Below are 25,635 nucleotides of genomic sequence, written 5' to 3' on the forward strand. Positions count from 1 at the left end.
TTCTCATGAAAATCTGTCGCGAATTGGATGGAAACCTAGTTTAAGTCAGTATGTATTTGTTGTCAATGTTTTTCTGTCAAACCCGTGGTAGTTGTGAAAAAAGTAAATATTTAGAATAGTTGCAGAGTTAATTTAAAATAATCCCGTTAATGATTAGATATTTTATTCATTAATTAGACTATTTTCTCTTGAACCATATGGTCTATCTACTAGAAACTCATGGACAATGTGGACACAGATATGCAAAATGAATACTATATATTAATTACATGTTTTAAAGTTATTTGATTGCAATTGATTTTCTGTTAATTACCACAATTACTGAAGATTCCGGTATCTTTGATAATATAAACTACCGGTAGCTTTGCAACCCTAGGTACAACAGTTGAACTAAGATCATGAGGCATTTATAAGTTATATTCTTCAAGAATCAGCGGGTTTATATCGATAATTTAAATGTCAAAAAGTATATTTAGCAAACACAGATTGCCCCTTTAATAAAACGCTGTATAAAAAGTCAAGGGGGAGTTTTTCAAAAAGTAATATGTTTTGTTAGCCAAGATGTCAGCTATTGGACTGCTTCCAGATAAATTGGCTTTATAAGCCACAGCTAGCGAGGAAACCCTCTCTATCGATGGACTGAAGTTAATAGCATTGATTGTGGATATTGTGTTTTGTCTCTACAGGGACTCCAGTGAATCGTATTCCTATCATGGCCAAGCAGGTGTTGGATCTGTACACGCTCTACAAGCTGGTCACAGAAAAAGGCGGCTTAGTGGAGGTCATCAATAAGAAAATATGGCGTGAGATCACCAAAGGCCTCAACCTCCCTACCTCCATCACCAGTGCAGCGTTCACCCTGCGTACTCAGTGAGTGACACTGCTGGAGATAAATAACCCGATAACCTGCATCACATATCACTTGATTCTACAGTAGTGGTACAGGGGGTCTCGGAGAGCTAAGAGTCTCTACACCAGTAGTGGTACAGGGGGTCTCAGAGAGCTAAGAGTCTCTACACCAGTAGTGGTACAGGGGGTCTCGGAGAGCTAAGAGTCTCTACGCCAGTAGTGGTACAGGGGGTCTCAGAGAGTTAAGAGTCTCTACACCAGTAGTGGTACAGGAGGTCTCGGAGAGCTAAGAGTCTCTACACCAGTAGTGGTACAGGGGGTCTCAGAGAGCTAAGAGTCTCTACACCAGTAGTGGTACAGGGGGTCTCGGAGAGCTAAGAGTCTCTACGCCAGTAGTGGTACAGGGGGTCTCAGAGAGTTAAGAGTCTCTACACCAGTAGTGGTACAGGAGGTCTCGGAGAGCTAAGAGTCTCTACACCAGTAGTGGTACAGGGGGTCTCGGAGAGCTAAGAGCCTCTACACCAGTAGTGGTACAGGGGGTCTCAGAGAGCTAAGAGTCTCTACACCAGTATTGGTACAGGGGGTCTCAGAGAGCTAAGAGTCTCTACACCAGTAGTGGTACAGGGGGTCTCAGAGAGCTAAGAGTCTCTACACCAGTAGTGGTACAGGAGGTCTCAGAGAGCTAAGAGTCTCTACGCCAGTAGTGGTACAGGGGGTCTCAGAGAGTTAAGAGTCTCTACACCAGTAGTGGTACAAGAGGTCTCGGAGAGCTAAGAGTCTCTACACCAGTAGTGGTACAGGGGGTCTCGGAGAGCTAAGAGTCTCTACACCAGTAGTGGTACAGGGGGTCTCAGAGAGCTAAGAGTCTCTACACCAGTAGTGGTACAGGGGGTCTCAGAGAGCTAAGAGTCTCTACACCAGTAGTGGTACAGAGGTCTCGGAGAGCTAAGAGTCTCTACACCAGTAGTGGTACAGGGGGTCTCAGAGAGCTAAGAGTCTCTACACCAGTAGTGGTACAGGGGGTCTCGGAGAGCTAAGAGTCTCTACACCAGTAGTGGTACAGGGGGTCTCAGAGAGCTAAGAGTCTCTACACCAGTAGTGGTACAGTGGGTCTCAGAGAGCTAAGAGTCTCTACACCAGTAGTGGTACAGGGGGTCTCGGAGAGCTAAGAGTCTCTACACCAGTAGTGGTACAGGGGGTCTCAGAGAGCTAAGAGTCTCTACACCAGTAGTGGTACAGGGACCACAAGTGTTTAATGAGATATATGATTAGATATATGATGTTATATATGATGTTATATATGATCTTGCGAAAGTATTCGGCCCCCTTTAACTTTGCAACCTTTTGCCACATTTCAGGCTTCAAACATAAAGATATAAAACTGTATTTTTTTGTGAAGAATCAACAACAAGTGGTACACAATCACAAAGTGGAACGACATTTATTGGATATTTCAAACTTTTTTAACAAATCAAAAACTGAAAAATTGGGCGTGAAAAATTATTCAGCCCCTTTACTTTCAGTGCAGCAAACTCTCTCCAGAAGTTCAGTGAGGATCTCTAAATGATCCAATGTTGACCTAAATGACTAATGATGATAAATACAATCCACCTGTGTGTAATCAAGTCTCCGTATAAATGCACCTGCACTGTGATAGTCTCAGAGGTCCGTTAAAAGCGCAGAGAGCATCATGAAGAACAAGGAACACACCAGGCAGGTCCGAGATACTGTTGTGAAGAAGTTTAAAGCCGGATTTGGATACAAAAAGATTTCCCAAGCTTTAAACATCCCAAGGAGCACTGTGCAAGCGATAATATTGAAATGGAAGGAGTATCAGACCACTGCAAATCTACCAAGACCTGGCCGTCCCTCTAAAATTTCAGCTCATACAAGGAGAAGACTGATCAGAGATGCAGCCAAGAGGCCCATGATCACTCTGGATGAACTGCAGAGATCTACAGCTGAGGTGGGAGACTCTGTCCATAGGACAACAATCAGTCGTATATTGCACAAATCTGGCCTTTATGGAAGAGTGGCAAGAAGAAAGCCATTTCTTAAAGATATCCATAAAAAGTGTTGTTTAAAGTTTGCCACAAGCCACCTGGGAGACACACCAAACATGTGGAAGAAGGTGCTCTGGTCAGATGAAACCAAAATTGAACTTTTTGGCAACAATGCAAAACGTTATGTTTGGCGTAAAAGCAACACAGCCCATCAACCACAACACACCATCCCCACTGTCAAACATGGTGGTGGCAGCATCATGGTTTGGGCCTGCTTTTCTTCAGCAGGGACAGGGAAGATGGTTAAAATTGATGGGAAGATGGATGGAGCCAAATACAGGACCATTCTGGAAGAAAACCTGATGGAGTCTGCAAAAGACCTGAGACTGGGACGGAGATTTGTCTTCCAACAAGACAATGATCCAAAACATAAAGCAAAATCTACAATGGAATGGTTCAAAAATAAACATATCCAGGTGTTAGAATGGCCAAGTCAAAGTCCAGACCTGAATCCAATCGAGAATCTGTGGAAATAACTGAAAACTGCTGTTCACAAATGTTCTCCATCCAACCTCACTGTGCTCGAGCTGTTTTGCAAGGAGGAATGGGAAAAAATTTCAGTCTCTCGATGTGCAAAACTGATAGAGACATACCCCAAGCAACTTACAGCTGTAATCGCAGCAAAAGGTGGCGCTACAAAGTATTAACTTAAGGGGGCTGAATAATTTTGCACGCCCAATTTTTCAGTTTTTGATTTGCTAAAAAAGTTTGAAATATCCAATAAATGTCGTTCCACTTCATGATTGTGTCCCACTTGTTGTTGATTCTTCACAAAAAAATACAGTTTTATATCTTTATGTTTGAAGCCTGAAATGTGGCAAAAGGTCGCAAAGTTCAAGGGGGCCGAATACTTTCGCAAGGCACTGTATATGATTAGATATATGATGTTATATATAATGTTATATATGATGTTATATATGATTAGATATATGATTCGATATGTGTCTGTATTAATACTACAGTTGATTCAGAATACACCATTATGTCATGTAAGGTTTGGATGTAGATTCTATCTAACACCCGGCCTGTTGTTATTCTTAGAAACGCATATCCAATCCCCACTGCTGTACTGTTATTATGTTTTAGCAGACACTTGATAGGCACAATAACATTCATTATTCTGCTACAACGTTGACTACATTACTACCATTACGGCCATCCTAGCTTGGATGATGCATGATAATGATAGAGTTGGAGAAGACGGGGAATTAACTGTACAGTCCTGACCACAATGAAGTGCAGAACAGAAGAAAGCGTGTTGATACACATTGCATTCGGAAAGTACACAGACCCCTTGACTTTTTCCACATTTTGTTACGTTACAGCCTTATTCTAAAATGGATTAAATACATTCCCCCCCCCTCATCAATCTACACACAATACCCCATAATGACAAAGTGAAAACAGGTTTTTAGATTTTTTTTGCCAATGTATTAAAGATAAAAAAACAGAAATACCTTATTTCACATAATTATTCAGACCCTTTAATATGAGACTCGAAATTGAGCTCAGGTGCATCCTGTTTCCATTGATCCTTGAGATGTTTCTACAATTTACCTATTTTACCCGTGGTAAATTTAATTGACTGGACATGATTTGTAAAGGCACACACCTGTCTACAGGCTTCCACAGTTGACAGTGCATGTCAAAGCAAAAAGCAAGCCATGAGGTCAAAGGAATTACACGTAGAGTTCCGAGACACAATAGACACATAGAATTACACAGAGTTCCGAGACACAATAGACACATAGACACCTAGACACATAGAATTGCACATAGAGTTCCGAGACACAATACACACATAGACACCTAGACACATAGAATTACACATAGAGTTCCGAGACACAATAGACACATAGACACCTAGACACATAGAATTACACAGAGTTCCGAGACACAATAGACACATAGACACCTAGACACATAGAATTACACATAGAGTTCCGAGACACAATAGACACATAGACACCTAGACACATAGAATTACACATAGAGTTCCGAGACACAATAGACACATAGACACCTAGACACATAGAATTACACAGAGTTCCGAGACACAATAGACACATAGACACCTAGACACATAGAATTACACATAGAGTTCCGAGACACAATAGACACATAGACACCTAGACACATAGAATTACACATAGAGTTCCGAGACACAATAGACACATAGACACCTAGACACATAGAATTACACATAGAGTTCCGAGACACAATAGACACATAGACACCTAGACACATAGAATTACACATAGAGTTCCGAGACACAATAGACACATAGACACCTAGACACATAGAATTACACATAGAGTTCCGAGACACAATAGACACATAGACACCTAGACACATAGAATTACACATAGAGTTCCGAGACACAATAGACACATAGACACCTAGACACATAGAATTACACATAGAGTTCCGAGACACAATAGACACATAGACACCTAGACACATAGAATTGCACATAGAGTTCCGAGACAGGTTTGTATCCAGGTACAGACCAAACAAACGTCTGCATCATTGAAGGTCTCCAAGAACACAGTGGTCTCCATTACTTTTAAATGGAAGACATTTGGAACCACCAATACTTTTTCCTAGTGCTGGCCACTTGGCCAAACTGAGCAATCGGTGGAGAATGGCCTTGGTCGGGGAGGTGACCAAGAACCAGATGGTCACCCTGTCAGAGCTCCAGAGTTCCTCTATGGAGATGGGAGAATCTTCCAGAAGGACAACCACATCTGCAGCACTCTACCAATCAGGCCTTTATGGTAGAGTGTCCAGACGGAAGCTACTCTTTAGCAAAAAATACAGAACAGCCCGCTTGGAGTTTGCCAAAAGGCACCTAAAGGACTCTCAGACCATGAGAAACAATTATCTGGTCAATAAACCAAGCTTGAATGGCAAGCATCAAGTCTGGAGAAACCTTGGCACTGTCCTTGCATTGAAGCATGGTGGTGGCAGAATCGTGCTGTGGGGATGTTTTTCAGATAGCAGGAACTGGGAGACTAGTCAGGATTGAGGGAAAGATGAACAGAGAAAAGTACAGAGAGATCCTTGATGAAAACCTGCTCCAGAGCGCACAGGACCTCAGACTAGGGAGAAGGTTCACCTTCCAACAGGACAATGACCCTGAGCACACAGCCAACACAATGCAGGAGTGGCTTCGGGACAAGTCTCTTAATGAACTTGAGTGGCCCAGCCATAGTCCGGATTTGAAGCCAATCGAACATCTCTGGAGAGACCCTAAAATAGCTGTGCAGCGATTCTCCCCATCCAACCTGACAGAGCTTAAGAGGATATGCAGAGAAGAATGGGAAAAACTCCACAGGTTTGCCAAGCTTGTAGCTTCATACCCAAGACAACCCGAGGCTATAATCGCTGCTGCTTCAACAAAACTAGATCAAATCAAATCAAATGTACTTATATAGCCCTTCGTACATCAACTGATTTCTCAAAGTGCTGTACAGAAACCCAGCCTAAAACCCCTAACAGCAAGCAATGCAGGTGATGAAGCACATTGGCTAGGAAAAACTCCCTAGAAAGGCCAAACCCTAGGAAGAAACCTAGAGAGGAACCAGGCTATGAGGGGTGGCAAGTCCTCTTCTGGCTGTGCCAGGTGGAGATTATAACAGAACATGGCCAAGATGTTCAAATATTCATAAATGACCAGCATGGTCAAATAATAGGTCTGGGACAGGTAGCTCGTCCGGTGAACAGGTCAGTATTCCATAGCCGCAGGCAGAACAGTTGAAACTGGATCAGCAGCACGGCCAGGTGGACTGGGGACAGCAAGGAGTCATCATGTCAGGTAGTCCTGAGGCATGGTCCTAGGGTTCAGGTCCTCCGAGAGAGAGAAAGAAAGAGAGAATTAGAGAGAGCATACTTAAATTCACACAGGACACCGGATAAGACAGGAGAAGTACTCCAGATGTAACAAACTGACCCTAGCCCCCCGACACATAAATTACTGCAGCATAAATACTGGAGGCTGAGACAGGAGGGGTCAGGAGACACTGTGGCCCCATTCGATGATACCCCGGGACAGGGCCAAACATGAAGGATATAACCCCACCCACTTTGCCAAAGCATCTGCCCCCACACCACTAGAGGGATATCTTCAACCACCAACATACCATCCTGAGACAAGGCCGGGTATAGCCCACAAAGATCTCCACCACGCCACAACCTTAAGGGGGGGCGCCAACCCAGACAGGAAGATCACAACTACTGAGTAAAGGGTCTGAACGTAAATGTGATATTTCAGTGTTTATATTTTGTTAATATGGGGTATGGCGTGTAAATTGATGAGGGAAAAAAAAACAATTTAATCAATTTTAAAATGAGGCGTAAAAAAATATGGAAAAAGTCTGAATATATGCTGATTGCACTCCCTCTAACTGCCCTGAATACCTCTGCTGATCCTACAGCTATTGTATGCAGTAATCATGTGCCTACGAACCAGATTTATACTGTTAGCACTGAGGGGCGGTGTGCTCTAGTAAGAAGTCCACTGTGTGCAGCTCACCAGGCACTAACATCAATAACATGAGCATGTCTACTGCTGCTAAGCTTCTTAGTTAAGCAATTAAAACAATCAAGCATCCCAGAAAAGTGCTAAAAACAACCCACGTTAGCATATGTAGCTTAAGAAACAAGGTTCATGAACTCAGTCATCATTAACTCAGTCATCTCTAAACCTCACTTAGATACATTTGATGATACAGTGGTAGAAATACAAGGTTATAACATCTACAGAAAATACAGAAATGCCAAATGTGGAGGTGTTGCTGTTTATATTCAGAACCACATTACTGTAAAGTATCTGGATAATGGATGAAATGCTTAATAATGAATGTGATATCAACAGAGGTACATTTTCTAAATATTGACTGGCTTTCATCAGGCTGCCCACTCAAGAGAAAGCTTCAAACTGTAACCAGAGCCTGCAACCTGGTTCATGTTATCAGTCAACCTACCAGGGTAGTTACTAACAGCACAGGAATAAAAATCGTCAACATGTATTGATCACATATTTACTAATGCTGCAGAAATTAGCTTTAAAGCAGTATCCAAATCCATCAGATCAACTTATAGTAGCCATATCTAGGAAAACCAAACGTTCCAAAAGCTGGGCCTAAAATAGTATATAAGAAGTCATACAATAAGTTTTATAGTGATTCTTATATTGATGATGTAAAGCTTATTTGCTGGACTGTGGTGTGTAATGAGGAGCAGACATATGCTGCACTTGACTCATTTATGAAATTGCTTATTCCAGTTACTAATAAGCATGAAGCACATATTAAGAAAATTAAAAACTGTTAAATCCCTGTGGATTGATGAGGAATTGTAAAATGGTATGGTTGAGAGGGATGAGGCAAAAGGTAGCAGAACCGGTTGGCAAATGTACTGCAAATTGAGAAATCATGTGACTTTTGACATTATTGATCACAGTCTGCTGCTGGAAAAACGTATGTGTAATGGCTTTACATCCCCTGCTATATTGTGGATAAAGTTTTTACCTGTCTAACAGAACACAGAGGGTGTTCTTTAATGGAAGCTTCTCCAACATAATCCAGGTAGAATCAGGAATTCCCCAGGGCAGCTGTCGAGGCCCCTTACTTTTTTCAATCTTTACTAATGACATGCCACTGGCTTTGAGGAAAGACAGTGTGTCTATGTATGCGGATGACTCAACACTATACACGTCAGCTACTACAGCGACTGAAATGAATGCAACACTCAACATAGAGCTGCAGTTAGTTTCAGAATGGGTGGCAAGGAATAAGTTAGTGCTAAATATATATATATAAAAAAAGCTTTGTATTTGGGACAAATCATTCACTAAACCCTAAACCTCAACTAAGTCTTGTAATGAATAATGTGGAAATTGAGCAAGTGGACGTGGCTAAACTGCTTGGAGTAACCATGGATTGTAAAACTGTCATGGTCAAAACATATTGATACAGAATTAGCTAAGATGGGGTGAAATCTGTCCGTAATAAAGCGCTGCTCTACCTTCTTAACAGCACCATCAACATGGCAGATCCTACTGGCCCTAGTTTCTACCTTCTTAACAACACTATCAACAAGGCAGGTCCTACAGGTCCTAGTTTCTACCTTCTTAACAACACTATCAACAAGGCAGGTCCTACAGGCCCTAGTTTCTACCTTCTTAACAACACTATCAACAAGGCAGGTCCTACAGGCCCTAGTTTCTACCTTCTTAACAGCACTATCAACAAGGTAGGTCCTACAGGTCCTAGTTTCTACCTTCTTAACACGATAAACAAGACAGGCCCTAGTTTTGTCGCACTTGGACTACTGTTCAGTAGTGTGGTCAGGTGCCACAAAGAGGGACTTAAGAAAATTGCAATTGGCTCAGAACAGGGCAGCACGGCTGGCCCTTGGATGTATACAGAGAGCTAATATTACTATATAGATACTATATATAGCCATGACTACATGGAACTCTATTCCACAGTACTACATAGAGCCATGACTACATGGAACTCTATTCCACAGTACTACGTAGAGCCATGACTACATGGAACTCTATTCCACAGTACTACATAGAGCCATGACTACATGGAACTCTATTCCACAGTACTACATAGAGCCATGACTACATGGAACTCTATTCCACAGTACTACATGGAGCTCTATTCCACAGTACTACATAGAGCCATGACTACATGGAACTCTATTCCACAGTACTACATAGAGCCATGACTACATGGAACTCTATTCCACAGTACTACATAGAGCCGTGACTACATGGAACTCTATTCCACATTACTACATAGAGCCATGACTACATGGAACTCTATTCCACATTACTACATAGAGCCATGACTACATGGAACTCTATTCCACATCAGGTAACTGATGCAGCAGTAGAGTCAGATTTAGAAAACAGATAAAAATACACCTTATGGAACAGCGGGGACCGTGAAGAGACACACAATATCATACACACTATACACACACGTACACATTCATTTTATGTTGGGCACACACTTAATGTGTTGTGAAATCTGTTGTGAATGTATTGTAATGTTTCTTTTTAAATGATTTAAACTGGACCAGCTTTCAGTTGCTCTAAATGATCCCCAGCAGTTCATACTGAAACACTTTGGCTCACGTTTTTAAGGATAAACTTCAGATATTTCCAAATTCTCCCATCTCAGTGCAAGCAAACACACATAAGACAGGTCAATTACCAATCCTGAAGGTAGGGTTTGAAAATAGAACTGCGCTGACCTTAACCAGTCAAAATTGTAAACAGGAATGCATTTGACAATTGAGCTGGCTTAAACACCAGCTAAAAATACCTGAACCCTGAATGTTTTATAGGTTGGCTGTGGTAATAAATTACATAATGTAACCTTGTTGAGATGATGACACAAGCATTATGCCTCTTGGTGTAAAACTTCTCCTTCAATAAAACATTGTGAAATGTCCTGTTCCCGATCCCTTCCTGCAGGTATATGAAGTATCTCTACCCCTACGAATGTGAAAAGAGGGGTCTGAGCTCCCCCGGAGAGCTCCAGGCAGCTATCGACAGCAACCGCCGTGAGGGGCGTCGTCAGAGCTACGGGTCGGCCATCTTTAACTACTCTCCAATGGGGACAACCTCCATCGTCTCCTCCTCCAAGATGAACATGCCTCACCTGGCCATGTCCAACCTCAATGGAGCACATGTGACCCAGGGACACAACATCAAGAAAGGTGAGACACAGAGCACTGTTTCATGTCATGTGACCAGGAAGAAGATGCCGTGCTGCAGTTGTGGCTACCACAGACTGGCACCCAGGCTACCATAGGGACGGTGTTGTGTATAATTCATTCCTGCATCAGACTGGCACCCAGGCTACCATAGGGACGGTGTTGTTTGTTGCTCACTGATTTGAAAGACATGACCTGACTGTTGAAATGAATGACACAGGATGGAGTGAAGACACAATGCTCAGGAAATTTGATTTCCTTGTTAAAAAAGAAAAGAAAAAGAAAAACTCCTCTCATAATTTGACTTCTCATGCTGTAATTTCCCACAAAGTTTGAATATCAAACCGGACATTTCCACTGCATGAGAAAACACCTGTACAGACGACCACAGGAACTTCCTGAGCCTACTTCCTGAGCCTACAGTAGCCTACAGAATGCCCAACTTGTACTGTGACCACAGGAACTTCCTGAGCCTACAGTAGCCTACAGAATGCCCAACTTGTACTGACGACCACAGGAACTTCCTGAGCCTACTTCCTGAGCCTACAGTAGCCTACAGAATGCCCAACTTGTTTTCTCAGGGATTTGGTTCAAAGCAAAAGATGTATTTCCCAAGATCTGAAAGATAGAAAATGGACAATAAACTATAAAGTATTCTTCTTTAAAAAGCTCTCTTGGAAAAAAGTGATTTTTAATTTCAATGAGACTAACCTGGTTTACAAAAAAATCTCTGTTTTATCCCAGAGGATGGTCTGATGGCGGGCTGTCTGTCGGGTCGTGTGGGGGGGATACCCATGTCTCTGGGAGGTCACCCCCAAGCCGCGGCAGCTCAGGAGGCTGCAGGGCTACAGGCTGCAGCGTTGGAGCAGCTGAGGGAGCCGCCGGAGAAGATGGGGATGGCCGAGGAGCAACAGAGACTCATGCAGCACGCGGTGCAGCAGAACCTCCTCGCCATGGCAACACAGCTTCCCATGAACATCAAGATCAACAACCGAGCTGAGCGGATGAGAGGTGAGATAAACCAATGCTAAAGTTACTAATGATGCTTTTCTGAATACCAGCGGTGTCTGGAATGATACCCTCGCATTAACATCTGCTAACCATGTGTATGTGACAAATAAAATTTGATTTGATTAGATTTGATTTCTCTATACAGTGCACTACTTCGGTGCCATTTCGGACACAGATACTAAAATGTGTTTATCTGTAATTATGTCCTGAGGTGAGACAAATCAACACAGTTACCTTATTAATGTGGATTTATGCGTATCTGATATTATGAATAGAGGATGTGTCTGAAACCCTATTAAACCCTGGATGACCGACGGGCGTGGTGTTGAAGCCACCGTGCCAACATCTGGGTGCTCCTCCTCCGATGTAAAACATATTATGGAAGTTATAGAAATGTATTTATTAAATGTTACCTTTGTTTTCGTCACGTTTGTTATATTACAGACACTTTGATGCATGCATTTAAACTATATTATGTCAGCTAAACATAAAAATAAAATATTTTTTTAAAGATATTTAAATTTTAAAAAATTGAGAGAATTCTTGTTTTTTACATTTTCTTCTGGAAACATTTTAATTGAAATACTGTAAAATGTAATTAATTCAATTAATTAATTAATTAAAGAGTACTGCTCCCACTGGAGAGAGCCAATATGGCCGACTGGTGGCTTCTGAAACCTCTCAATGGCCAAACCATAGCATCAGAGTTTAAATACATCATAGCATCAGAGTTTAAATACATCATAGCATCAGAGTTTAAATACATCATAGCATCAGAGTTTAAATACATCATAGCATCAGAGTTTAAATACATCATAGCATCAGAGTTTAAATACATCATTGGTCTGAAATGGCACCATACTTACGATATAGTGCACTTCTTTGACAAATCAACACAATAAGTATTATACACACACATATGTATCTGTTATTATGAATACAGGTTAAAATGGCAACCACTTCTCTATTTAATGCGGACAGACCAGAGCCTGTCTCCAGCTATAGGGAACAGGACAGGGCTCGCAATTACATTCAACTGACCTGTCTCCAGCTATAGGGGACAGGACAGGGCTCTCAATTACATTCAACTGACCTGTCTCCAGCTATAGGGGACAGGACAGGGCTCGCAATTACATTCAACTGACCTGTCTCCAGCTATAGGGAACATGACAGGGATCCCAATTACATTCAACTGGGAGATGATTGTTCCTTGAGCGAATGGTCAGGGGGTCAGAAAATAGTTATAAAATAATAATACTAACACTGCAGGAACCCCAAACAGATACAGGAAGTATTCACACACCACTACTTTTTTTTCCACATTTTCCACCCTGAATTTTTTACTAAATTATTACATTGTGATTAAATTGTGTCACTGGCCTAAACACAATACCCCAAAATGTCAAAGTGGAATGATGTTTTTTAGAGATGTTTAGAACGTAATAAAAAATGAAAAGCTTAAAGGTCTTGAGTCAATATGTATTTAACCCCATTGTTATGGCAAGCAGGAACAATGTGCTTATAAAGTCAGGTAATACTGTAAGTTGCATGGATTTACTCTGTCTGCAATAATAGTGTTTTAACATGATTTTTGAATGACTTCGTCATCTCTGTAGCCCACACATACAATTATCTGTCAGGTCCCTCAGTCGAACAGGGAATTTCTAGCACAGATTCAATCACCAGGGACGTTGCAATCTGTTTTGGAATGGGTGGCCAGTAATAAACTGGTCCTGAACATCTCTAAAACTAAGAGCATTGGGGCGGCAGGGTAGCCTAGTGGTTAGAGCGTTGGACTAGTAAGCTTTTTGCAAGTTCTAATCCCCGAGCTGACAAGGTACAAATCTGTCGTTCTGCCCCTGAACAGGCAGTTAACCCACTGTTCCTAGGTCGTCATTGAAAATAAGAATTTGTTCTTAACTGACTTGCCTAGTAAAATAAAGGTAAAATTAAAAAATAAATAAATAAAATGCCTCACAAAGAAGGGCACCTATTGGGTAAAAATAAAAAATAAAGCAGACATTGAATATCACTTTGAACATGGTGAAGTTATTAATTACACTTTGGATGGTGTATCAACACACCCAGTCATGACAAAGAAGTAAAGCGTCCTTCCTAACTCAGTTGCCGGAGAGGAAGGAAACCACTCAGGGATTTCACCATGCCAATGGTGACTTTAAAACAGTTACAGAGTTTAATAGCTTTGATAGAAAACTGAGGATGGACCAACAACATTGTAGTTATCGCACAATACTTACCTAAATGACAGAGTGAAAAGGAAGCCTGTACAGAATAAAAATATTCCAAAACATGCATTTTTGCAGTAAGACACTAAAGTAAAACTGCAAAAAATGTGTCAAAGAAATGAACGATAAGTCCTGAGTAATGGTTGGGGCAAATCCAACACAACACATTACTGAGTACCACTCTTCATATTTTCAAGCATGGTGGTGGCTGCATCATGTTATGGGTATGCTTGTCATTGGCAAGGACAAGGAGGTTTTTTAGGATAAAAAGAAACGTAATAGAGTTAAGCACAGGCAACATCCTCGAGGAAAACCTGATTCAGTCGGCTTTCCACCAGACACTGGGAGACAAATTTACCTTTCAGCAGGACAATAACCTCAAACACAAGCCCAAATATACACTGGAGTTGCTTACCAAGATGACATTGAATGTTCCTAAGTGGCCTAGTTACAGTTTTGACATAAATCAGCTTGAAAATCTATGACAAGACTTGAAAATGGCTGTCTAGCAATGATCAACAACCAACTTGACGGAGATTGAATAATTTAAAAAAGAATAACGTGCAAATATTGTACAATCCAGGTGTGCAAAGCTCTTAAGAGACTTGCCCAGAAAGACTCACAGCTGTAATCACTGCCAAAGGTGATTCTAACGTGTGTTGACTCAGGGGTGTGAATACTTATGTAGGTATTCTGAGGATGGTAGCTGACTCTATAGCCACTCATACCTGTCATATCTTTAATCTGAGCCTAGAGGAAAGTCTTTGTGCTCAGGTCTGGAGGGAAGCCAAAGTAATTCCGCTACCCAAGAGAGGTAAAGCGGTCTGTACTGGTTCTAACAGCAGACCTAAAAGTTTGTGTTTGACCAAATACAATGCTATTTCTCTGTAAACAAATTAACAACAGACTTTCAGCATGCTTATAGAGAAGGGCACTCAACATGTACTGCACTGACACATCTGACTGGTGATTGGTTAAAAGAAATCGATAATAAGAAGATTGTGCGAGCTGTACTGTTAGATTTCAGTGCAGCCTTTAATATTGTTGACCCTAACCTGTTGTTGAAAAAACATATGTGTTATGGCTTTTCACCCTCTGCCATATCGTGAATTCAGAGCTTCCTATGTAATAGAACTCAGGGGGTTTTCGTTAATGGAAGCTTCTCTAATGTCAAACATGTAAAGTGTGGTGTACTGCAGGGCAGCTCTCTAGGACCTCTACTCTTTTCTATTTTTACCAATGACCTGCCACTGGCATTAAACAAAGCCAGTGTGTCCATGTATGCTGATGATTCAACCATATACGCATCAGCAACCACACCTAATGAGGTCACTGAAACCTTTATTAACAAAGAGTTGCAGTCTGTTTTGGAATGGGTGGCCAGTAATAAACTGGTCCTGAACATCTCTAAAACTAAGAGCATTGTATTTGGTACACATCATCCCTTCAGTTCTAGACCTCAGTTGAATCAAGTAACGAATGGTGTGGCTGTTGAACAAATTGAGGAGATTAAATGACTTGGCTTTACCTTAGATTGTAAACTGTTGTGGTCAATGGTTGGAAAGATGGGGAGAGGTCTGTCCGTAATAAAGAGATGCTCTGCTTTTTTGACCCCACACCCCAAAAAGCAATAGTTTTGTCTAATCTTGATTATTGTCCAGTCGTGTGGTCCAGTGCTGCAAGGAAAGACCTAGTTAAACTGCAGCTGGCCCAGAACAGAGTGGCACGTTTTGCTCTTAATTGTAACCAGAGGGCTGATATAAATACTATGCATGCCAGTCTCTCTTGGCTAAGAGTTGAGTAGAGACTGACTCCATTATTTATACATTTTAGAAGAAACATCAATGTGTTGAAAATCCTAAATTGTTTGCATAGTCAACACACACACTTATCCCTCCAGACGTGCCACCAGGGGTCTTTTCACAGTCCCCAAATCCAGAACAAATTCAAGAAAGCGTACAGTATTATATAGAGCCCCAATTGCATGGAACTTCCTTCCATCTCATATTGCTCAAATAAACAGCAAACTGGGTTTCAACAAACAGATAAAGCAACACCTCGCGGCACAACGCCTCTCCTCTATTTGACCTGGATAGTTTGTGTGCTTGTATTGATATGTAGACTATGTGTGCCTTTACATTTTTTATATGTAGTTCTGTCCTTGAGCTGTTCATGTCTATTAATGTTCTGTATTATGTCATTCTGTATTATGTTTCATGTTCTGTGTGGACACCAGGAAGAGTAGCTGCTGCTTTCACAACAGCTAATGGGATCCTAATAAAATACCAAATGAAATATTTTTGTATTTAATTTTGAATACTTTTGCAAAACATTTCTAAAAACACGTTTTCACTTTGTCATTTTGGGCTATTGTGTGTAGATGGGTGAGGAATTTTTTGATGTTGATTGAATCCATTTTCCAATTCAGGCCGTAACACAACAAAATATGCACTCGGTCACGGAATACTTTCTGAAGTAGTAGCATTTAACAAAAACAGAATCATTTCAAACCTTGATTACATTGGGATACGATCAAATATGCCTCTCTATTTAAACATGGAGATACTTGGGAACAGATTTCCTGACTTAAAGTCATGTTGATTTCCTGGTGATTTTACAGGCTTTTATGTCCAATGACAAAAATTATATATATATATATATATATATATATATATATATATATATATATACAGTACCAGTCAAAATTTTCGACACACCTACTCATTCAAGGATTTTTATTTATTTGTACTATTTTCTACATTGTAAGATAATAGTGAAGTAAAGAATAATAATAATAGTAAAGACATCATAACTATGAAATAACACATATAGAATCATGAAGTAACCAAAAAAGTACTAAACAAATCAAAATATATATTGGATTCTTCAAAGTAGCCACCCTTTGCCTTGATGACAGTTTTGCTCTCTGTTTTTAGATCAGAAATGATCGGGGAACCCTGGAACAGGATGTAATGTCAGACACATCCACAGTTACTAATGGGAATACACATGTTTCTTCATTGTTATGCCATATAATGTTGTAATATTGATGCAATTATGATGTATAACTGTGACACACACATTAATCATTTCAAAACCCACCGAGAAGCATTTGGAGAAAAAAGTATTGTAATTCCCTTACTATGTATTCCAGTGGGTTCTATAACACATCCTGTTTAATATCCAACTAACCCAATTCAATTTACAGTGGGTTCTATAACACATCCTGTTTAATATCCAACTAACCCAATTCAATCTACAGTGGGTTCTATAATACATCCTGTTTAATATCCAACTAACCCAACTCAATCTACAGTGGGTTCTATAACACATCCTGTTTAATATCCAACTAACCCAACTCAATCTACAGTGGGTTCTATAATACATCATGTTTAATATCCAACTAATCAAATCAAATTTATTTGTCACATACACATGGTTAGCAGATGTTAATGCGAGTGTAGCGAAATGCTTCTATAACACATCCTGTTTAATATCCAACTAACCCAATTCAATTTACAGTGGGTTCTATAACACATCCTGTTTAATATCCAACTAACCCAACTCAATCTACAGTGGGTTCTATAATACATACTGTTTAATATCCAACTAATCAAATCAAATTTATTTGTCACATACACATGGTTAGCAGATGTTAATGCGAGTGTAGCGAAATGCTTCTATAACACATCCTGTTTAATATCCAACTAACCCAATTCAATTTGCAGTGGGTTCTATAACACATCCTGTTTAATATCCAACTAACCCAATTCAATTTACAGTGGGTTCTATAACACATCCTGTTTAATATCCAACTAACCCAATTCAATTTGCAGTGGGTTCTATAACACATCCTGTTTAATATCCAACTAACCCAATTCAATCTACAGTCGTGTTTCCGCCACAAAAATAACACCACATCTTTGACACATTGTATCATTCTGTGTTTTCGGAATGTATCACAGTTCTAGAACTTCTCCTTCAGAACCCAGGCTATTTATTCTAGAACTTCTCCTTCAGAACCCAGGCTATTTATTCTAGAACTTCTCCTTCAGAACCCAGGCTATTTATTCTAGAAATTCTCCTTCAGAACCCAGGCTATTTATTCTAGAACTTCTCCTTCAGAACCCAGGCTATTTATTCCTCTCCAACATGTGATGGGCGTGTCAATGTTACTGTTTGTCCTCTACTATTATATAACTAGGGGTTTAGCTGTACAGCACAGCGGTGGTATGCCGACATCAAGTAAGAGTATTTCACCATATGATAGGTGAGTCACTATCACACACAAAACACACAGTTCATCATAAAACATCTGCAATGTGATGTCTGAGGACTTCTTCGATGTCATGAAGAAATACTGCTTCCATGACTACCGGGGGAGGGGCACCCGCCCACTCTGTTGATGGTTCTCAGCGTGACAGTGTTTACGACAAGACATAAGTCATACATTACTGAATAATAGAGTCTAAAGGAAGAATGAGGGGCCTATCTGCTCAGGTGTGGTTTCATCTCTCTCTACATGACTGCCTCTCAGGCATTAGTTATAATAGTGGGCTTTTCTCCGAAAGCTTAATGATAGAATGAGTCAGAATCTTTCACAGGTTAATTCCTCCACCGGCCGACCCGACCAGTCTGGCTGAGCTGCAACCCAACATATAAACACCATCATTTACAGATTACATCAAAACTTGTATTAAATATGGCAGCCTAGGCCAGAGAACGCCTGCAAAAATGTTCTGTAATATCTGTTTTGATCTAAACTCTAAAATCATAGAGTATATTTAGTGTGTATCTGCACATGAATAATATTCTACAGAAATGAAACTTGACAATATTCTTGCATGTTGTTCTTATTTGGGATAACATTGTTTGCTAGCCTTGTTTTTTTCACGAGTAGCGACACGTTCTCCAAGTGCCTGCCTGTCAGTCTGTGTGTTATGAGATGATGTCACCGTCTCCTCAGGGAGATAACCCGTTGGCGACAACCGACATGTACAAATGGTTGCTACATCTTTTGACAGTTCCCTTTTCCCTCAGAACTCTTTAATAAACTGCTCCTTACCCTGTCACTCTGGGAGTTATCGCCGATACTCTGCCCGAACGCTTCTCTCCTGCTCCTTGTGTTCCCTTTTTAAATGCTGATATTGAGTTTTCCTCTCTCTCGCCTCCTGACAGATGATAGACAAGAGACTCCATTGAACCTGTCTACCAGCGGCATTAGCAGCATCAACATGTCAATAGAAATAGATGGAGTTGTCTACACAGGTAAATAGAGGGGCCGTTTGCTGATGTAATTGCAGGCAGGAAATTCAATAAGTTATAGCAGCACCCTGGCGCTTAGTCCTCCACGCAATTTGATGTCTTTGCTATAAAATCCATCGTAATGAAGTGGCAGTCCAATAGAGTTAAAAAAAAGTTAAATATCTCAGAATTGAGGCTGTGGATGGGAGATCGATGGGGTTTATTGTCTTAGACGTGCCTGGGAGAGAGGCCACGGGCAGGTTTAGCCTCCATACCTCCTGCACGCTTGTTCACCACCTCCTTCTCTGCCTTCGAGCAGATGGGGTAATTACCTCAAGATAGGTAGGCCAGACAGTTCATGTCGTGGCGTAAAGAATAAGCCTGCTGGTGGAAAACTTCCAGTGAGGTTGAAGTGGCCATTAACATCAGATATAGTTGAGTTCTATCTAGCTGTATGTCTGTATGTCTGTATGTCTGTCTGTCTGTCTGTCTGTCTGTCTGTCTGTCTGTTTGTCTGTCTGTCTGCCTGTCTGTTTGTCTGTCTGTCTGAAACACTATGCTCAGTGAGGTAGACAGGAGTGTCTGAAACACTATGCTCAGTGAGGGAGACAGGAGTATCTGAAACACTATGCTCAGTGAGGGAGACAGGAGTATCTGAAACACTATGCTCAGTGAGGTAGACAGGAGTATCTGAAACACTATGCTCAGTGAGGTAGACAGGAGTATCTGAAACACTATGCTCAGTGAGGGAGACAGGAGTATCTGAAACACTATGCTCAGTGAGGTAGACAGGAGTATCTGAAACACTATGCTCAGTGAGATAGACAGGAGTATCTGAAACACTATGCTCAGTGAGGTAGACAGGAGTATCTGAAACACTATGCTCAGTGAGGTAGACAGGAGTATCTGAAACACTATGCTCAGTGAGGTAGACAGGAGTGTCTCTGTCTGTCTGAAACACTATGCTCAGTGAGGTAGACAGGAGTATCTGAAACACTATGCTCAGTGAGGTAGACAGGAGTATCTGAAACACTATGCTCACTGAGGTAGACAGGAGTATCTGAAACACCATGCTCAGTGAGGTAGACAGGAGTATCTGAAACACTATGCTCAGTGAGGGAGACAGGAGTATCTCTGTCAGTTGTCCAATTCAGGTTGTTTAGGTGTGACAATGTTTTGTTTGTTAGTTAGTGAGTTGATATGTCATCAAAGTATTTGTCTAATTGTGATATTACAGTAAGTTTTAAATGCTATTATTTTCATCTGCCCCCCAAAAACGGGTTGTGTAGATTGTAAGAACATGTAGAAATGTACAGTACCAATTAAACTACTCGTACTAGTAGCATTAGTAGTAGTAGTAGTATCAGTAGTAGTAGTAGTAGTAGTAGTATCAGTAGTAGTAGTGGTAGTAGTAGTATCAGTAGTAGTAGTAGTAGTAGTTGTAGTAGTAGTAGTGGTAGTAGTAGTAGTGGTAGTAGTAGTAGTAGCATTAGTAGTAGTAGTAGTTGTAGCATTAGTAGTAGTAGTAGTGGTAGTAGTCAGTAGTAGTAGTAGTAGTAGTAGTAGTAGCATTAGTAGTAGTAGTAGTTGTAGCATTAGTAGTAATAGTGGTAGTAGTATCAGTAGTAGTAGTAGTAGTAGTAGTAGTAGTAGTAGCATTAGTAGCAGTAGTAGTAGCAGTAGCATTAGTAGTAGTAGTAGTAGTAGCATTAGTAGTAGTAGTAGTAGTAGTATCAGTAGTAGTAGTAGTAGTAGCATTAGTAGTAGTAGTGGTAGTAGTATCAGTAGTAGTAGTAGTAGTAGTAGCATTAGTAGTAGTAGTGGTAGTAGTATCAGTAGTAGTAGTAGTAGCATTAATAGTAGTAGTGGTAGGAGTATCAGTAGTAGTAGTAGGGGTTACCAGTAGTAGTAGTAGTAGTAGTAGTAGTAGTAGTGGTAGTAGTATCAGTAGTAGTAGTAGTGGTAGCAGTAGTAGTAGTAGTATCAGTAGTAGTATCAGTAGTAGTATTAGTAGTATTATCAGTAGTAGTAGTAGTGGTAGTAGTATCAGTAGTAGTAGTAGTAGTATCAGTAGTAGTAGTATCAGTAGTAGTAGTAGTATCAGTAGTAGTAGTAATAGTAGTAGTATCAGTAGTAGTAGTAGTAGTATCAGTAGTAGTAGTAGTATCAGTAGTAGTGTCAGTAGTAGTAGTAGTATCAGTAGTAGTAGTAGTATCAGCATTAGTAGTCATAGTAGTAGTAGTATCAGTAGGAGTAGTAGTAGTAGTATCAGTAGTAGTAGTAGTGGTAGTAGTATCAGCAGTAGTAGTATTACATTTACATTTACGTCATTTAGCAGACGCTCTTATCCAGAGCGACTTACAAATTGGTGAATTCACCTTCTGACATCAGTGGAACAGCCACTTTACAATAGTGCATCTAAATCATTTAAGGGGGGTAGAAGTAGTAGTAGTAGTAGTATCAGCAGTAGTAGTATCAGTAGTAGTAGTAGTGGTAGTAGTATCAGTAGTTGTAGGAGTAGTATCAGTTGTAGTAGTAGTGGTAGTAGTATCAGTAATAGTAGTATCAGTAGTAGTAGTCATATCAGTAGTAGTAGTAGTGTCAGTAGTAGTAGTAGTATCAGTAGTAGTAGTAGTAGTAGTATCAGTAGTAGTAGTAGTGGTATCAGTAGTAGTAGAAGTAGTAGTAGTGGTAGTAGGGTCAGTAGTATCAGTAGTAGTAGTATCAGTAGTAGTAGTAGTAGTATCAGTAGTAGTATAAGTAGTAGTAGTGGTAGTAGGGTCAGTAGTATCAGTAGTAGTAGTAGTATCAGTAGTAGTAGTAGTAGTGGTATTAGTGGCAGCAGTAGTGGTGGTCGTATAAGTAGTAGTAGTATCAGTAGTAGTAGTATCAGTAGTAGTAGTATCAGTAGTATTGTCAGTGGTAGTAGTAGTATCAGTAGTAGTAGTAGTATCAGTATTAGTAGTCATAGTAGTTGTAGTATCAGTAGGAGTAGTAGTAGTAGTATCAGTAGTAGTAGAAGTAGCAGTAGTCGTAGGAGTAGTAGAAGTAGTATCAGTAGTAGTATTATCAGTAGTAGTAGTATCAGTAGTAGTAGTAGTATCAGTAGTAATAGTAGTATCAGTAGTAGTAGTAGTAGTAGTATCAGTAGTAGTATCAGTAGTAGTAGTAGTAGTATCAGCAGTAGCAGTAGTAGTATCAGTAGTAGTCGTAGTCATAGAAGTAGTAGTATCAGCAGTAGCAGTAGTAGTATCAGTAGTAGTAGTAGTAGCGGTAGTAGTATCCGCAGTAGTAGTATCAGAAGCAGTAGTAGCAGTAGTAGCAGTAGTAGTAGTAGCAGCAGCAGCAGCAGCAGCAGTGGCAGCAGTAGCAGCAGCAGCAGCAGCAACAGCGGTGGTAGTGGTGGCAGTAGCAGCAGTGGTATCAGCGGCAGTGGTAGTGGTAGCAGCAGTAGCAGCAGCAGCAGTGGTGCAGCAGCAGCAGTAATGCAGCAGCAGCATCAGCAGTGGTAGTGGTGCAGCAGCAGCAGCAGCAGCAGCAGCAGCAGCAGCAGCAGCAGCAGCGGTGGCAGCAGCAGCGGTGCAGCAGCAGCAGCAGCAGCAGCAGCATCAGCAGCAGCAGTAGCAGCAGTGGCAGCAGCAGTAGCGGCAGCAGTGGCAGCAGCAGTAGTATCAGTGGCAGTAGCAGCAGCAGCATCAGTTGTATTAGCAGCAGCAGTTGCAGCAGCAGCAGCAGTATCAGTGGCAGCATGAGCAAGCAGCAGCAGCAGTAGCAGTGGTATCAGCAGTGGCAGCAGTAGTGGCAGCAGCAGCAGTATCAGCGGTGGCAGCAGCAGTGGCAGCAGCAGCGGTGGTATCAGCAGCAGTGGTGGCAGTGGTGTCAGCGGTGGCAGCAGCAGCAGCAGCAGCAGCAGCAGTGGCAGCAGCAGTGGTATCAGCAGTGGTAGCAGCAGCGGTGGTATCAGCAGCACGGTGGTGGTGGCAGCAGCAGCAGTAGTGGCAGCAGCAGCAGCAGCATCAGCGGTGGCAGCAGTGGCAGCAGTGGTATTATCAGTGGTGGCATCAGTGGTAGCAGCAGCAGTATCAGCAGTAGTATCAGTGGTGGTGGCAGTGGTATCAGTGGTAGTGGTGGCAGTGGTGGCAGCAGCAGCAGCAGTGGTGCAGCAGCAGCAGCAGCAGCATCAGCAGTAGCATCAGCAGCAGCAGTATCAGTTGTATTAGCAGTGGTTGTAGTAGTAGCAGCAGTAGCAGTAGTGGTGTGCAGCGAGTAACAGCAGCAGCAGTAGTATCAGCAGTAGTGGTAGCAGCAGTGCAGCAGCAGTATCAGCAGTGGTGGCAGTAGTAGCAGCAGCAGCAGCAGTATCAGTGGCAGTGGTAGCAGTGGTAGCAGCAGCAGTGGTGGTAGCAGCAGCAGCAGCAGCAGTATCAGCAGTGGTAGCATCAGCAGTGGTTGTATCAGGTGGTAGCAGTGGTAGTGGTAGCAGTGGTGTCAGCGGTAGTAGTAGCAGCAGCAGCAGCAGTAGTGCAGCAGCAGTAGTATCAGCAGTGGTGGTAGTAGTAGCAGTAGTATCGGCAGCAGCGGTAGTGTCAGCAGCAGTAGCAGTAGCAGTATCAGCAGCAGCAGCAGTAGCATCAGCAGCAGCATCAGCAGTAGTAGCAGTAGTAGTATTATCAGTAGTAGTATCAGTAGTAGTAGCAGTAGTATCAGTAGTAGTATCAGTAGTAGTAGCAGTAGTATCAGTAGTAGTATCATTAGTAGTATCAGTAGTAGTAGTAGTAGTATCAGTAGTAGTATTAGTAGTAGTAGCAGTAGTATCAGCTCTAGTAGTATCAGTAGTAGTTGTATCAGTGGTAGCAGTAGTAGTAGTAGCAGTAGTGTCCGCAGTAGTAGTAGTAGTAGTAGTAGTAGCAGTAGTAGTAGCAGTAGTATCAGCAGTGGTAGTAGTAGTAGTAGCAGTAGTATCAGCAGCAGTAGCAGTAGCAGCAGCATCAGCAGCAGCAGCAGCATCAGTGGCAGCATCAGCAGCAGCAGCAGCAGTGGTTTATCAGCAGCAGCATCAGTGGCAGCAGCAGCAGTAGCAGCATCAGCAGCAGCAATAGCAGCAGAAGCAGCAGCAGCAGCAGCAGCAGCATCAGCAGCAGCATCAGTGGTGGCAGCGGTGGTATCAGCAGCAGCATCAGCGGCAGCAGTGGTAGCAGCAGCATCAGTGGTGGCAGCAGCATTATCAGCAGCAGCATCAGTGGTGGCAGCAGTGGCAGCAGCAGCAGCATCGGCAGCAGCATCAGCGGTGGCAGCATCAGCAGCAGCATCAGCAGCAGCAGCAGCAGCATCAGCAGCAGCATCAGCAGCAGCAGCATCAGCAGCAGCATCAGCAGCAGCAGCAGCAGCATCAGCAGCAGCATCAGCAGCAGCAGCAGTATCAGTGGCAGCAGCAGCAGTGGCAGCAGTGATAGCAGCAGCAGCAGCAGCAGCAGTATCAGCAGCAGCAGTAGCAGTGGTATCAGCAGTGGTATCAGCAGTAGCAGCAGCAGCAGCGGTGGCATCAGTAGCAGCAGCAGCATCAGCAGCAGCATCAGCAGCAGCAGCAGCAGCAGCAGCAGTATCAGCAGTAGCAGTGGCAGCAGCAGTGGCAGCAGCAGCAGCAGCAGCAGCAGGTATCAGCAGTGGTATCAGTGGTAGTGGCAGTGGTATCAGTAGTAGTGTCAGTAGTAGTATCAGTAGTAGTAGTTGTAGTAGTAGCAGTAGTAGTAGTAGTAGTATCAGTAGTAGTATCAGCAGTAGTAGTAGTAGTAGTATCAGTAGTAGTATCAGTAGTAGTAGCAGTAGTATCAGTAGTAGTAGTAGTATCAGTAGCAGTAGTAGCAGTAGTAGTAGTGATAGTAGTAGTAGTAGTAGTATCAGTAGTAGTAGTAGCAGTAGTATCAGCAGTAGTATCAGTAGTAGTAGTAGTAGTAGCAGTAGTATCAGTAGTAGTAGTAGTATCAGTAGTAGTATCAGTAGTAGTAGTAGTAGTAGCAGTAGTATCAGTAGTAGTATCAGTAGTAGTATCAGTAGTAGTAGCAGTAGTATCAGTAGTAGTGTCAGTAGTAGTATCAGTAGTAGTAGTTGTAGTATCAGTAGTAGTATGAGTAGTAGTAGTAGTAGTAGTGATAGTAATAAATCAAATATGTAATGATGAAAGTGCCCATTTTAGGCCCTGTACATGCCTGTACATGCCTCCGATATGATCCGATATGATCTTATGAACTGTGAACTGTGAACTGTACATAATACAGACAACATCTTGGTTATACTCCATATAATGTGCTCTCAAAAATGGAGCATGTCTTGACTCCGAAGATTTTATTTTGTCACATTAATTTATTCAACATATGAATAAATATGAAGATATATGAATATCTCAAAAACAACTCTTTTAGACAAAATGTTTGGAACAATATACTCTTTATAAACGTCACATTTCCAGAGAGGGGCTCTCTGCTACG

The 25,635-nt window shown here is 41.7% G+C and overlaps 1 protein-coding gene across 2 annotated transcripts in view; it reads left to right on the top strand.

Annotated features, from left to right (window-relative positions):
* LOC135513691 (AT-rich interactive domain-containing protein 3A-like) overlaps positions 1 to 25,635 on the top strand; it is a 315,893-nt gene that overhangs the window by 287,395 nt on the left and 2,863 nt on the right. For both annotated transcript variants that reach the window (XM_064936555.1, XM_064936557.1), the window contains 4 exons: positions 687 to 870; positions 10,408 to 10,652; positions 11,394 to 11,660; positions 19,085 to 19,174. In XM_064936555.1, the coding sequence (XP_064792627.1) occupies positions 687 to 870; positions 10,408 to 10,652; positions 11,394 to 11,660; positions 19,085 to 19,174 (786 nt within the window). The remainder of the gene's footprint in view (positions 1 to 686; positions 871 to 10,407; positions 10,653 to 11,393; positions 11,661 to 19,084; positions 19,175 to 25,635) is intronic.

Source organism: Oncorhynchus masou, chromosome 25 (genome assembly GCF_036934945.1).
Source record: "Oncorhynchus masou masou isolate Uvic2021 chromosome 25, UVic_Omas_1.1, whole genome shotgun sequence".
NCBI lineage: Eukaryota > Metazoa > Chordata > Actinopteri > Salmoniformes > Salmonidae > Oncorhynchus > Oncorhynchus masou.